At 35.9% G+C, this 16,926-nt stretch overlaps 1 protein-coding gene across 1 annotated transcript; it reads left to right on the plus strand.

Annotated features, from left to right (window-relative positions):
- Positions 1-7,339: 7,339 nt before the first annotated feature.
- Positions 7,340-9,612, plus strand: LOC113229466 (cAMP-dependent protein kinase catalytic subunit). The gene has a single exon (XM_026463062.1). The coding sequence runs from the start codon at positions 7,652-7,654 to the stop codon at positions 8,711-8,713; it is 1,062 nt and encodes a 353-aa protein (XP_026318847.1). The 5' UTR covers positions 7,340-7,651; the 3' UTR covers positions 8,714-9,612.
- The last annotated feature ends 7,314 nt before the right edge of the window (positions 9,613-16,926 follow it).

The following is a 16,926-nucleotide window of genomic DNA, read 5'->3' on the forward strand; positions in this document are numbered from 1 at the left end:
TAAGAGAAATACATTTTAAAGCGAAATATTTGACCTTATAATGCAGTACTTTGCGAATACTTTGCGAGTCTTTTTTTTTAAAACGACGACGCGACGAACAAGGCGTGCGCCTGGTGGTAAGCGACACGCTCGTAACAGTTGCAATGCCACTCAGAGCTTTTAAAATTGCAAAGACCTTTGAGAAATTGCCACTGTGCCCGTCTTACCCTGAGACAGACATTGACGTCACATGTGCCTGTAATTTCTCTAGTCTAGATTAAACTGGAGAAAGTTTGACAGGTTTAGTATGGAAATACTTCGCAGGTAAAGTTTTTAATTTAGTTAGTGTACAAGACATAACGAATTAGCCCAAAATGTTTAAATTCTTCTCGTCGTGTATTATTTGTGTAACATGTGACAATAATACAAAACACCAAAATCCCTCTCTCTGTGTTACCATAGACATGAATTTCAATTAAGAACTTAGATAATTTTATAGTACCCATATGTTTAGGTACCTAAGTTACGCATTCTTCGGTGTACCTACTTATATTATTTGGCAATATCTACTATCCAATTGATTCTAAAGGAAGCCTTTAAATTTTATAGAACAATGGAAAGAATACGAGTAAGGTGGTTTTCACACGAGTTTAGCAGCACCATAATAACTTTTATCGGAAAGTGGCGCGGGAATGCGACAGTAAAGAGTGTTGATAGCGACTCACAAATCTCCAATGTTGTACTACAGTCAGAGCGTCACGTGTCGCTGCTACCAGGCGTCAGCCGTCGTTGTACGAGTAACGCTTATACTAAGACAGTAGGTAGTATTCCATTGTACAATATTTGTAGGACTAACATTTAAGTATTTGGTAAAGTCAATTTATTCGCAAGCATTTGGATGTAGACATTTCTTGGTTCTAGAGTTAAAGTCACTCGGCCGTGTGAGACTACATTTTGTATAAAAATAAGACAGAATTATAGTTCCGCAAAACATAATAAACTTAAATCTTTTTTCAGTTACAAAAACAACTTGTTAGGGAAAGAACTTTGATGTTTTAGGAACGTTGATCTGTTTTGTCAACAAATTACTAACCGAGGTAGCAACTATAATATATTAGGCCTGTATAGCACAAGCATATATTCAAGTTTACATGAAGACTCTTGTTTCCAAGTATTTTATCAGTAAATGAAGGTCACAAACCGGATAGGAATTAACGACCATTTTAGTAAATGAACAGCGAATTGTCCACCAAATAAACATACGAAAATAATTAAAAAATAATGTAATTGTTAATTTTCCTTTTAAATGGTCGTTAACGGTTTTTATTAGTAGGATTATACCTATATTGTATGAAAGTATTGGATATTATACTGTTTCATATTTATCCTCGAATATTTTCCATAATTTATATTGAAATATATGAATATATTACAAATATTTAATAATTATACGTGTACGTATTATATCACAAGTGTCAAGAATATTTAAAATTAATTTTATTATTGTCATTGAAACCTATTTATCGCTGCACCTGACTTTCGAAGAGTTACCTTATTTTGTAAAGAAACTCGTACTATGGTCGTGTAAATTTTTGCGCTCTACTGTACTATAGGCATGATTAAGGTTATATTGTATGGTATTGTAAAGAATAAGAGTAATGCTTTGCACAACATGCACTTGGACTGCCTCGGTGGCCGAACGGTTACCATGCCGGACTGCCACGCAGAGGTCCCAGTTTCGATTCCCGGGCCGGGAGAAATATTTATATGGCCTACATTTATTTCTCTCGTGAGTTAGGGTGTAATTTGTGGTTGTCTATGTGTGTGTCCATAGCACCCGCGACGCAGGGTTTCAGTGTGTGCGTTATTATTATTTATTATTATTATATTTATCTACTTTGTTTGCTCTTATTTACTTAAGTAACTTATTTTTTAACGCAATTGTCTGGTTTTTTAAGAGGTAAGTAAATGACATAAATTACAATGAGCATACGTTCGTTTTCCTCCACGTAGGTGTAATTCGGTTCACCTCTTGCTTCGCCAGAAAACCATCAACCCGAGCGGAATACAAGAAAACAACGATAACTTTATGAAGTCGTGCTGTACGATATTGAACTTTATTGGTATTAAATGTAGAAATTGGCAGATGAATGAGGTGTAAAATGTAACGTTGATGACGTGTAGGTCGTTGGCTTTCAAAAGAAATCTTGGCACTGCCTGGTTGTTAATTTCGTCAGAATATGAATTCGTCAACCAGAACCGCCCGGTCGGTGAGCTGGTGTAGCAGGTAGATTAGATGCAGCCACGCGTGCTGTTTAATGATTTTCCACGGCCATTCTTGCTAAGTTTTTTCATGTATGAGCTTAGAGTCCGTATGTAGTAGGTATTATATGACGTTGATGCGTAGATCTAGGATTTATTCGTAGGTAAGTACCAAATACTTAAGTATTACACTTCGTATTGTTAGATGTATTATATGATATTATGTCCTGCCTTTGCGCCTAGAAAGGCGAATTAGGAAGGTAAGGAGAATAGAATAGTAAACGTGATGTTGCGTTTATGGCAGACAAGGTCTAATTAGTACGTACTATAGCCTAGTACTATAAATTCTCGTAAAGATAATCAATGACAGTTATTTATCGTCATATGACTCCGTTGCAACTAGTGAGTGCATTAGTTGTCTGAATGAGTCATTTCTTTACGGTACAACTGTGCACACAAACGTTGGTTCAATAGGTAAGATACGTGTGCTAAATTCCAATAGGAAAATACGCGTTTTACTGAAGTACATGTTTCAATAAATCCCAGCATTATGGGGAGTGTGTAGGTGTTTTAATGTATGTACGCTCGCGCTCGACTAAAATTCACCTTAAACACTACTGTTGGTTATTGCAAGTTTTAACACTATGCAAATGAAGTAAGGTTCAATTTTCACTGAGAAATTTTCATAGTTTGTACAGGGGCAAAGAACATAAAAAGCTTGACGCGTAACATTTAAATTGGACGATAAAAGGTCCAAAGTACAAAATGTAAAGCTGGTTGTGCTCTTGACTGTACAGTACAGTAGTGCTCTTGAATTATACACTTCACTACAGTACAGGCTCTGATGTCGATGACTGTACATAAGTATATTATATAGCTGACCTTACTTTCTATCATAACGTTATTATTAATCACATAAAATCATAATCTGATAACAGCAACAGAATAAAAAATTTCTCAATTATTTTTTTGTGTGTTACGCGAAATCTATGTTACGTAATTATACCGACATTTGTGAACCGATTTTTTATTTATATTGCAAAAATAATCAAATCGAAAGTTATGGCGTTGAAGTTTTGACAGCAAATGTCTCGAAACTGGAGCTTTTAACTTACAGAATAATATGTGAAGATTGACACTTTAAATTCAACTCAACTCCGAAATCCAAAGTTTCTAACTTGATAATGCACTTGATTGCACACGACGTCCAAAACACGTTTTAGTGGCGTTTGGTAAGACCTATTTATGAGCCTATGCACACGGCGTATTTTGTACGCGCCGTAAAAGCATACGCGCGTCTGCGCGTACCGCGCATTTTGAGAAAAGATAATTTTAATTTTACTTTTGTTTGTTAATTTCAGTTGGTTTTTTGAAATGAAGCAATTACTTGAAATTCTAAGTGTAAACTACGTGGAGAGTGGATTCACGACGCGCGTATTACACGCGGATTACGCGCGTTTACGGCGCGTATAAAATACGCCGTGTGCATAGGCTCTAATATCCAATGGGGTGTATCCTTTATGTTGTATGGGTTCACAAAACATTTTAGTTTTGTTTTTTTTCTCATTTCCGTTAGTAATTTATCAATATAACACATTCCCACCTAATATTATGACAATAGGTGTAACAGACATAACGAAACCATACGAATCTGTAAGGGCGCGTTCCCACTATGTCGTGACGACAGATTGTCGTGCAGTTTACAGTGTCGTGGCTTGTATATTTAAATGAAGTTGTTCACATATAGCACGACACGATTAACTGTCGTTCACGATTTTTTATCGTTACAACGACAAACTGTCGTCACAGTGGGAACAGCTAGAACGACAGTCGTCAGACGATAAAAAAACGTCACGATAAAAACGTGACGACAGATTGTCGCAGCTCCTATTGTCATCACGTTTTATTTATTGCTGTCCGCACGTATTCTGCTCCCTGCTCTCCACTCTCTCGCTCTGCTCGCTTTGCAGTAGCGTTGGGTCGTAGCCTGATATGGGCATGCGCCCGGGTTTTAACCCGGCGCATTGTTAACGCCGTGTTTAAATTGGGTTAAAACCCGAAATTAAGGGCAAAAACTAGTTACGTCTAAATATTTGTTGTGAATTGAGTTTTGTTCAAATTTAATTATACATTGTGTATTCTTTTGTAATGTGCTCTGCAAGTCGTGTTATTAACGTGTCATTGACTATTAAATGTGGAAATTGTCATTCTTGAATAGTCCCAAAACTTTCTATCATCATTTTTCAGTTCATCAATAATCGTTTGGCATAACCCTAATGGAATTCATTTTAGTAGCATTGGATGTACCCAAAACTTTCTTTTATTTGTTTGCTTCCTCTTCCGCATTTTTTAAAAGTAATACATTATTAAAATTTCGTCTTCATCCATTTCGAGCGAACACACACTACCGCCTTCCAAAAGAACAGAAGCGATTGCAGGGCATTAAACGATTCTGTCGTGCAAACGACAAGGAGGCTGTCGTGAAACGATAAATTGTCGTCACGATGTAGTGGGAACAGCTAGTCACGACCGTCGTTCAACGATAAAAAAACGTCCACGACAGATAGTCGTGATATGGGAACAGGCTAGACACGACAGTCGTCGAACGATAATAAAACGTGACGACATAGTGGGAACGCGCCCTAAGGGTTCTTAATTTGACTACAGAACCTGAAAAATATGTAATAGCTAACAGTACAAGACCTTAAAATATACGTAAAATCACTGTAACATCTATTTTACTTATTGAGCGCAGGCTACATTAATCTTTCTACCTAAGTTTTGTTTATAGTGCCCCTCTCTATCAATATCTTGGTTATATGGGAAGGGCATTTATTACATGTGCAAGCAAGCCCGCACACGGATCTTATTCAGTCAGATCCTGACCCTAGATCAGGCCGTTTACATAGACTTCTTCCGGTTATTGAGACCAACAAAATTATTGAATATTCACCTAGGGTATAAGATCATCATGTACAGGCCTACAGTTAATTTTCTAGTGTGCCAACTTTCCCAGAGCGTTCAACTCGCAAAGGTTTTACACAAACAACTTGCAAAAGAATTAACTGAAATGGATGTAATTTAAATTTTTGAGGTAATAAAATAATTAATAAACTAAGTTTTTATAGTTAAGATTGTTTATTTCACTTCAATTATCTTTTAAAGAATAAACAATTTAAGATATTCGTGAAACTATTGCGCAGATGAAATTTAAAAACAAAACAAAGCTGTTTCAATGGCTTTAAAGAAATAATTTTGAGTTTGATTACGAGTTAGTTACGCCAGCACAGCGTGTATGTAGTAAGTAGGTATGTATCTTACATTAAGGACAGTATTCGGTGCATAGATAGCTAGCTTACTGAACTCTACACTGCTGGGTAGGTACGGCACTATAGTACGAGACGAGCCTTCTATAAAGAGGGCACATTATTATTATGTAGGTGGCGTAAACTTATAGGCAGTAGTAAAGTAATATTATCTATTGGTAACTATACCTATTATCCGATAAAAGCACAGTAAATCTACCCATAATACTACAGACAATAGTCCCGTTTAGCTATAGACAGATACATAGATTCTATGGAAACAGCGCACGCATGCCAGATCGACTGCGCAACACGCAACGGCAAGTGCTGCCACCTGTGAGCAGTTTTTAAAATTAAATGTTCAGTGTTGTAATGTAACTAAACTGTACGGGGTGTGGTAGATTTGCCAAATTAGTGAGTGAATAATTCAATTGAACCACATTAATGATAAGAAAGTAGTGTGTTGCAGTGTTATTGATTTATTTGTCAACAGTTGATCCGGTAACGACGATCCGGTAACGACCATTTTTATTTTAACGGCTATCACATCAGGATTCATTTCCACAATCATTGGCTTGGTACTGTAAAAAATGAAAAATATTTAAATATTGAATCGGGTAAAAAAATAACAAATAGTGAGATAAATTTACGTTTGGATATTTTGATTACATAGTGTTTGTCGTGTATTCCGCAATGAGACTTATAGGTTAATATAATAACGTCGTACCTAAGGTTGTCATGATTGTAACTATCTGCTATTATAATAAAACAGTAATGTTATAAAGATATTATATTTCATTATGTTATTTAAAGCATAACTATTTTGCCTAATTAGCGGCATACGAAAATGGGCAAAATATATTATAATATACATGAATTTTTTTTCATGTACAATACAGTGATACAAAAAAAGTACTACTATCATTTAAATTCATGACTTCTTAATGAAAGGCAATAATTGTTTATTTCACTTAAGTTTGATTAACTTTCAAACATTTAATTTTAGTTTGGTTTGCAAATAATGGTACTATAAGTAATGATGTACTTTACTCTTGACTCATTGAACAGTTAGTCATGAGTAAAGTACATATAAGTTGATAGTTTTCATTTGATATGATACCTTTTTTATCTCGTACAAAACATGACTAAGTTACGTTGCATTTTCTTTGATCTTTTATATAAATTATTAAACTTTCGCGAAGTTACGATGTGTGTTCAGTATTAATAAAAGTTACGTGACGTACTTTTTCTTTTTCTTTATTTTGCTTGGAGACTTTCAGACGAATAGCAAAAAACTGGCCGAATAAACCGAATAGCTAATAATAACTAAATATTCTTTGCAACTCTAGTTGGTTCGCATTTTATGTTAAAGTTGTTGGTTTCCATGACGTGATTGCTATGACTATAAGTGAAATATTATGTACTGTAATACTTGTTCATTTAACCTTGTCTTTTTTATACAGTCTTTGTGGTATATTCAACACTGTGACCTATGAATTGATATATATCTACGTTGTACAGTAAAGAGTACATCATGCTTAATACTTTGGACTTTTCTTATCTTAGATGGCATAAAGTTTATATGATTATAATCATTATTCAAGATTCTAACTTTTGAAATATAATATTTAATTAAGATATTTGTTTCCTTAAATTTTATGTTTGTTTTCTATAATGTGAGAAAGAACTGTATCATTTACAATTGCTACAACATCACTACTTGGTAGATATTTGTGGTTCAAGTGTAGTAGTATATTGTAGCTAAATTGGCAACACTGGTATAATTGACCGCCACCCGTGAACAAATCGTTCGCTCGATCTCGCTCTGTCGATCGAGTCCGGTCGTGGAAGCCATTTTATTCTTGTGAATGTGACGAAAATTTTTACGGATTTATCGTATCAAAAGTTACAGTGTCAATGTGTGACCGCGTCGAGTGTCGTTTGTGACGTGTGATCGTGATCTAAAACTAAGAAATGTATGTGTTTGAGATCGGTTTGTGTTGACCTGCCCCGTTTCTCGGTCGGGCAGCAGGCATCGATTAGTGCAACAAGGCGGCCTGTAATAACGGCAAATCGAGGCTGTGGACTAGTTTGTGGTGTGAGCCATGGGCAACAATGCTGCCACCGCCAACAAAAAGGTGGACGCCGCCGAAAGCGTCAAGGAGTTCCTCGATCAGGCCAAGGAGGACTTCGAGGAGAAATGGAAGAAGAATCCTACCAACACCGCCGGATTGAACGATTTCGAAAGAATAAAGACCCTCGGCACGGGCTCGTTCGGCCGAGTCATGATAGTCCAACACAAACCGACAAAAGAATATTATGCTATGAAAATATTAGATAAGCAGAAAGTGGTAAAACTCAAACAAGTAGAGCATACATTAAACGAGAAAAGAATCCTTCAAGCTATCAATTTTCCCTTTTTGGTGAGCCTCAAGTTCCACTTTAAAGATAACTCGAACCTGTACATGGTGCTGGAGTATGTTCCTGGTGGAGAAATGTTTTCCCACTTACGCAAGGTGGGCCGTTTCTCGGAGCCGCATTCGCGGTTCTATGCGGCACAAATTGTGCTCGCCTTCGAGTATCTGCATTACCTGGACCTCATTTACCGGGACCTGAAACCTGAAAACCTACTCATAGACTCGCAGGGCTACCTCAAAGTTACCGATTTTGGATTCGCGAAGCGTGTCAAGGGCCGTACGTGGACGCTGTGCGGTACGCCCGAGTACCTCGCACCCGAAATTATCCTTTCCAAAGGTTACAACAAGGCTGTCGATTGGTGGGCGCTAGGAGTTCTTGTGTACGAAATGGCTGCTGGATATCCACCGTTCTTCGCAGATCAGCCCATCCAGATCTATGAGAAAATCGTGTCGGGCAAAGTCCGGTTCCCGTCTCATTTTGGTTCGGATCTAAAGGACCTTCTACGTAATTTGCTGCAAGTCGATTTGACAAAGCGTTACGGAAACCTGAAGGCGGGTGTAAACGACATTAAAGGGCACAAGTGGTTCGCTAGTACCGACTGGATCGCTGTCTTCCAGAAGAAGATCGAGGCGCCGTTCATCCCGCGTTGTAAGGGCCCAGGCGACACCAGCAACTTCGATGACTATGAAGAAGAGGCGCTACGTATCTCGTCAACAGAAAAGTGTGCGAAGGAGTTTGCCGAGTTCTGAGCGCGCACCTGGTGCCTGCGCGCGGATTCTCCCGTGAGTAGGTTTTTGTATTAGTGAATCTTCCGTGACAATGTCGTGGAAAGGTGAAGAGTGCATGTCTTTGCTGTGGCTCCGGGTGACCAAAGACGCTGAGCGCGCCCGGGCCCGCACCCCGCACACCCTTGGAGTGTCGGCGCGACGATCGTAGAACTGATTTCCGATATTTCGGTGGCGTTCATTTGCTTAGTGCCCTTTCAAGTTGACATAACATAGAGCAGATAGAGGAAGCTAAGTGATCCTTGTTCTGGTGATATTCCCGTCATGTTACTACCCAAGCACTATGACCACTCAATGTCATTTCAAATTGTTTACTTTCACTATGTTGTAGTTTGCTGTTTATAGTGTTGGGGTGTGGTAAGCTTTATTTAATATTATAGTATTTTTATTGTTTTTATTAAATTGATAAACTTTGTAAATCATGTAATGAATACTACTGATCAAATATTACTTATTGCTTTTAAGATTAATTAATTCACAGTCAAACTCAAATTTAGAATGTTATCTAAACATCACTTAACCATTGATTTAGAGCTATTTCAAACACTAAATTTTAGTCAATTTATTGAATTTCCTAAAATACTTATTTTGATGGAATGTTATACATATTACTTATGTTTTAATCATTTTGACATTTCGTTATCGGTTTATATTTATAGGTATATTGTTGTATAAGTTGATTGATATTTTATTTAAGGAACAATAACTACATCAAATTGTTGAAGAGATTAATTTATTGTATTTGAATGTAGTTGTGTTCACTCTTGTGCAATTTGACTTATGTGTTTGTGATCTGATGTAAGGATTTGTTTGGATTTAAGTGTAGTTAATTTGTATAGTTCCTTATTTTGTAGCGTATCATACATTTACTGTGAAAGGTTCAATACTAGCTGCCTTCGCAGTCCATTACGGCTAGGCTTGTGTGGCTATGGCAACATGTAGCTCTAATCTGGGACTTATTGTTAGCATCAGTTTTTTAAAGCAATAAATTTTTAATATTCCTAAACATATTTCAATGTGTAATGCGGTAAAAGTTTGGAACGTGTTGATGTGTGACATTTCGACAAATCAAGCACAAATTGAATTAAAAGAGAGAATTTTTATGAGTGTGGAATATTTCCAATTACGCATAGGAATATGTTTATGTTCTTAGTAGTAAATCTCTTAAAATGCCATTATGGCGATATCTTGTCATTGAGACTGATGTTATCAATAAGTATAAATTTAATATTCGCAATTCTGTTACTTCTGTCCTATAATTGTCTGGCGTGTGGAGTACTAAAACTGGACATGTTTATTATAAAGTTTGTTAGCTGTTAGATGTAGGACTTTGAATCCAGGCTGTACAAATAAATATCTAGTTATTTGTAGTGCATTTTACATTGTGGAGACATTGTGCGCGTCTGTGGTAATAGTCATTAGGTTGAATATCCTGGGATGGTTACAGAACCAATTTGCACGTTTCTTGTATTACTGATATATGACTTCTATAACACACACTCAGTACAGTCCACAGTCCATAATTTAGGAAATTGTACGGAATCATATCAAGTTGTGTAACTCTTACCTCTTGTAAATTATATTGTAATAACCTTAGTAAAATTTGTGCAATTAATGTCCATCAAAAATCCTGTTTAAAATTTGACCAAACCTCCCTATTTAGCAAACATTTACTTGCCTGTGTATTTATATTATTTAATTCTTTCGAATTTAATAAATTGATCACTCAATTTTTACCCTTGCTAACAATGTCTTAACTGGTGAAGTCTGGATCCTAAATATGACTTTGTAGTCCTACTAAAATGTTTTTCGTTATTTCTATCGTTATTTGGTGCCATAACTATATCCGGAAGTATCAACCTTTTCTTTGTACGTACATAAATTATAGTTTTCAAATTTAGTCATACATAATTATTGTGGTATAGTTTTGTATTGTAACACATCAATGAAGGGCACTTAGTGTTGCTAATTTCTTTTCCAAATTTTAACGTGTCTGTGCATAAGTAGTTAAAGTTGCTTGACTGTATTGGCAACCAAAGTCTGATTAAAGTGGTCGTGATAATTATCTCTATTTTTGTTACCAAAGTGATTGATTAACGGGCTGCAGTTTGACATGCGCAGGCATATTTAAAATTTAAATGAATGGCACTTTTCTTAGTATCTTGTGTGTAATTTCTCGAAGTATCAATCGAATCAATCAATCCTTAATAAGTAGCTAGTCACTTCCACCTTATGAATATCTTCATTGCGGCATTCTAAAGTTGTGTACGAAACAAGTTCGGTGTCCAACGCTTTAGAATTTTTACTAGAATACATTTTAGATTGATTAAGTATAGTTAGTTTCTTTTGAAGTTTTACAAGAGTAAGCTAAATGAATCGGAATAAGCGACAAGAGTGTATACTTTCGAGCAACTGTTACTTTGATAGGTTTTCAATGATGTGAAGCTTGGAATTGCTTCTCAGATCGCTTTCGAACCATTGTTCTACCGAGTTAGTTTTTCAATGAGAATATCCATTGTTTTATTCAACTAAACTATAATCATACGTTTTTGTAAGACTAGAACTGAATTCACCATTTGGACATTGTTTAAACAAGATGTTCGAAGTATTTTGAATTGAGAATTCTCGTCCTCTTGCGTAATCGCCGATGTTGTAGACTTAATGCAACCCTTATTTTGTTACAAGTAATGTATTTAATAAATAAGAACAAATAATAAGGAATTTCTGAGGTGTACCCTTTGTTACTGTCATTGTATATAACTCTAGAGTGATTGTGTCCCCCGGTAATTAGGAGATTTGATATCAGAGCTTTGGTACCCGCAGAATTTCATTCCAGTAGCCTCACTACTTGCTCATTGACACAATGTGGACGTTCTAATGTGAACATTTTAAGCCATTTTGGATATTATAAAAATTTGTGTGACAGTATGTGTATTTGCGAAGTCGTCTTTTTATATCTGTGCGTATTATAATTAAAATGTTCACGTATAGATCTATTAAATATCGAGTGCCTATAGTCTTGAAAATTCAAGTGTAAAAAGTCAGTTAATTTCAGTAATTATTTGTCACCATGTATTGATCTTCCATAAAATTACGATGAAATTAAAAATATCGATGTAACAGTATAATTTTGTTTAATTTTATATCACTCTTTATGTATAGACGATTTCTACAACCTGGGAAGCCAATATTAATGTCATAAAGTTGACATTTGATTAATGTTGCCGTGTTATAGTGTAAAGTGGCGACTTCTTGAAAGTATTTTATCGCTCAATATTTGGCACCATGGTTTGCCTTGCACATTATCTTGGTATATTGCGGATAATGTAACATAGATAGAATATGTGGGGAAATGGTGCATCGCTTGCCTTTAGTCGGGTTCTCACGTTTGGCAGAGCACGGCGGCGGCGCGTGGTGCGGCTGGCGCGTTAATATGCCGCTTCCTAATAAAGTGGAATGCTCGGTGGAGTGTACTCTTCATCATCGCTCTCAGACAAAGGATTGTTTAAGAGTGATTTCAAGCCCACATCCAATGAAGTTATAGTTCCAGAACTGTGCACTTTTACTTCAACTGTTCCATTGGTTACTTTTGGGCTGACCCATGTAACTTATTTTTAAGAAACTTATGAAGGTGGTAGATGTTTAATTTCAACTTTTTAGTATCAACAAGCATTGCGTTCAGAATCATAATATTTGACTCTTCACATGGGAGCCTTACCTTATATTACATAAAAATTTTATGTAATATAAGGTAAGGCAAATATTTACATTTTATTTTACATATTTGCATCTGTTCTACATATTTATTGTTACCTACTAAGACTTGCACATTTGGGCGTGTCAGTTACTCTCCCAGGCGTACTAAATATAGTCGGGTAAATTTCAAAACCTCGTTACTCCGTTTTTGGACCAAATTCAATTTTTTACACTTTAAGCGCAATATCGGGCAATTGAAGCTTTAAATATAATTTATAGACCCTTTTTTAGTTACAATAATCTTAAATATAATTTACTGAAACTTTTTTAGTTACATTAACCATATGTAGTCATATAATTATTTCTAGTAATTCTGCTTTTTGGGCCTATTCAAAATTGTACATAAATGGCGGTTGCTAGGTTTGCGAATTCATATTTTGTCTAGAGATTTATTATCAGAACCCTGCGGGTTTTGTTTTACCTACAATAGTATTTATTTGTCTAATGTAAACCGGTGACGGTGAGTCTGATGCGTTTAAAAGTGGAACATTATGATTTTCCAAATTCTATTCAGAATGTTTAAATCCTAGTTTAGTTGCTATATTTTATAGGAACATACCCGTTACTAAACGAGTAGCTAATGTGGTTTTAGTTTTAATTTATCAAATTCAGGGTTGAATGAATCGGCGTACGAGTAGGTGTTGATGCCGACAGCTGAATCATTTGAACAAGTAGAGCTGGGTAAATAACGATTTGAGTCATCTGCGTGGACTTGCAACTAGGAATGTAAGCTGTTAAATGTTACTCCATTTTATTGCTTTTCTGGTATCCATTTTTATTACACTTTGTATTTGTATATAATTTTATACGTCCTTGGAAGTTTATAAAGATTTTGTAATTAAGTTTGAATATCTTGCACAATATATACATCGCTGGCAGTTAATACCTGGTCGTTGGTTGAGTTGACACGCGATCCTCGGTTGTGGGACGGTAGGACCATTATCCATTGCACACAATGGTCGCTTAGCTTGAAACATGGTCTAATTGACACGTGCCATCATATCTATTGCTAGAAACGAATAATTTGTGTAAAGAGGATCTTATTATATAATCGTACGTCTATGAATTACATACATATAGAGACGATGTGTTGTTACGTAACGCAACACATACGTGTTGTCCTGACAATGTGTCATCATTAAATGGTAACTTTTAAGTTGGTTATTTTGTCCTATTTATAAGTATTTTTATTACAGTTTTTAGCGATTCAGACTATTGCTTTTTTGTACAGACGTCAGTAGTAATATGGTCATTTGCAGGCGGCAAGGTTTTTACTTTTCACATTTTAGCGTAAAACATTTAGACTTATGATTCTGGGTTTGAGTTGTATTCCCAAATTGTAATACTCGCTTGGTCAGTGGGTGTGCCGTCTGATAATGTCTCTCGCATGCGCAACTGCCTGTCGCAACCTTGAGATTGTGAGAAAGCGTTCTGACGTACGCACGAACATGCTCTACAATCTCTACGTGTGTGTGGGCCTGTTTGGCCACTGCCGCACAATCTTGCTCTTGCACTAATGAAAAAGAACTACCAACAATTACTGTTCTTTAAATGCGGTAGCAAACAGGTAGATTGTCAATTTGTGCTAATGGAACAACATATTTACACCTCACACATTTACTTTGTTTAGTTCCCACTTTAAATTAACATGATCCTATCTTTACCATTACTCGAAGCTCCGAAGACCTAGATTTCAAGGTTTATTGATTTTCTTATCGAGGACAAGACCGTTTCGGAAATACCCGTACGGTGCGCTCCTCAAGTTCAGTATATCCATCGACATAGCCCGTGATAGAACGAAACTCGATGTTTATATTCGACAACGCTAAATTGAGCTCTGTCATACGTTGTTTCACCTTGACACTGTAATAAATGAGAGAATGGTCGCAAGGCGCTGTTATAACACGGTTCATCCTTCATTGGATCTGGTCGGATTAACTCCTCTACATTTTTCCACTCTTTCCAACTGTGGTCACCAGATGTCAGTCTTCAACGTTACAGCACATATGCTAATTTTCACATCCAAACATGGTAATAAAATCCAAGGTGAAGTTTGGATACGTTTCATTCTCATCTCGTTCATATCGGTAGTAAGCTGATTTCGTGTTTTCCTTATGGGAGCAGATACTGTTCCCATAATATTTGCGAGTAGTCATAAAGCGGAGTGGCTTGCAAAGCGATTTTTTTACGACTGTAAGGTCGACAGACACGTTCAAGGTTTTGTAGTCCGTTTACAATATTCTTTTTGTTTACTTATTCAACTTTGCTGTTCATAATGAAAACAAATTCGTCTAAGTAATTTGTTTGTTTGTCCTTCATGTGGTGTTCGGTGTTCTTCAAGTTTGGCTTTATCGTGTCTTTTATTGCGTGGTTTTTGTTCGTTGTCGAGATTCTTTTTCATCATGTACACACTGAGTTTACTTGTAACTTGGCATACCGTTATGTACGTGTTTTCTGTCTACCTTAGATAACTAATTATGACTTTGGTGGAAATCATAATATTAAGAAAATAAGAACTGTTAAAAGTGAAGTAAATAAGTTAAAATATATGTTGTATGGCTCTTGCTGCAGTATTTTATGCAATCGTTGCATAATGAGGGTTCTTAAAGTCGAGCACTGCGTTTAGACCACGAGCCTCTTATAATAGTATTTTAAGTTGTTTTTGCCAAACGTTAATGCCTTTGTACCTGTTATGTTACATTTTGAGAAATTATTTAATAAAATAATTAGAATTTTAATAATTTCACCAATGTAGGGGCGTTATTCTGTACAGGTGCACAGTGACGCGTTTAATGAGACCATCGAGTATATAATTTTTTTATTTTTTATTTATTAAGGCTTTGGCAAAGCCATCAGCCTAAACATGAAGTTTAAATATGTTTCTGTAAATATGGCTGCCACCATATATACTAAATCTATGGCTGCTACAAAGAGGATAGGCAATTTGAGGCGGCGTGCTTGGATTGACTCGGGATTCCTTAAAACGGGCCGATACGGGTATTTTATTTCGAGATTCGTATAATTTCGCGTTTTAATCTTCGATTAAGGCACAATAGCACTATCCTATTCCACTTTAAACTAGATTTCACAAAATAATTGAAAGTCAAAATAAAAACGACACTTTTCCCTCCAAAAGGTCCAGAGCGAATCCTCGAGTATATAACCAGAAATAGAGACGAAATGTCATTTAATTTGTCTGAAAACTATTCTGCCATATCATTACTGTGACAACCGCGCTTTCACTGGCCAACCCGAGTTCGAAACAATTGACGGGTGTCGTCAATTGTTTCACTTCAAATCAACCAGTTAACTTGAGTTTTGTTATAGTGGCCGAAAATTGCAAAATTATTTAATTAATTTTTAATTACCGATGAAATTTGATGCCATTTGTTTTGTAGTTAGATGTTTTGCTGTTTTTCTCCACACCACCGAATGGAATAGCACGCCATTGTTAGAGATATTATCTTGATTACAATAACTACAGAATATTTTTGGTATACGGAGACGCTTGGAGACGTATAGACAGGTCAGTTGTTGGCGCTGTCTATATGTCAGTGCAAACGAGAGTTGATATTTATTAGTGATGAGTTACCAGGAATGTATAGCCCTTATTTCGTCTCTATTTTTGGTTATATACTCGAAGAATGAGACTCTTTATTATCAAAAATATAACGTTCTGTTTTTGAAACTCATTATAGTTCTATCTACAGTGTGGCTAAAACGCTTACCGCGAAAACCCAAGGGAAATAAGAAAAAAAACTGATTAAATTTTTCAGTTCGGTAGCGAGTACCATAGACATAGAATTTCAGTTCAGGACTTTTTAGTCCTGTTAGTAGAGCGCCTTTGTGATATGGTATGTGTCCATCCTCTAAGGTTGTTGCTTAGAGTATGGAAACCAATTTTTTTCCATTCTTTAGATTAAATTTAGATTAAAAAGTAGAAAAAGATAAATAATCACGAAATTCAAGATATCCCTCTTCACTGATTTCAGAAAACAAAAAGTACATTACTGTTGTCCTTGGGCACTTGACATTCGTAACTTTTCAAATAAATCAAGCAAGTCTGTTATTCTGTTCCTACTTCACTTTACCAAACACTTCTTGAAGAACCCAATGAGAATCGCTTGCCAAAAAAGTTTCCAAACGTCGGCATCGTTTTTCTACTACCAGATATTTGTGAGGAACTTTCTGGACGGATTTTTCTGATCACAATTTGATTAGTATATTTTGGAAGCTGTCCACTGTTATGTCTATTTTTTTGTTTTAGCGTGTAATAGTTATTAGCCTGACAAACAATCTTAATTTTTGTTATAGTTACAAAATGTATGATACCTATTCAAACTGTAAATCGACATAATGTTGTGCCGATATCAATAATTACAATACAAGGAACAAGACCATAACAAGACTGACAAATCATT

The sequence above is a fragment of the Hyposmocoma kahamanoa genome, unplaced genomic scaffold, assembly GCF_003589595.1.
Source record: "Hyposmocoma kahamanoa isolate Upper Pololo Valley unplaced genomic scaffold, ASM358959v1 62, whole genome shotgun sequence".
NCBI lineage: Eukaryota > Metazoa > Arthropoda > Insecta > Lepidoptera > Cosmopterigidae > Hyposmocoma > Hyposmocoma kahamanoa.

Coding starts and splice junctions, on each gene's coding strand:
- LOC113229466 (XM_026463062.1), top strand. CDS start 7,652: ATGGGCAACAATGCTGCCACCGCCAACAAAAAGGTGGACGCCGCCGAA.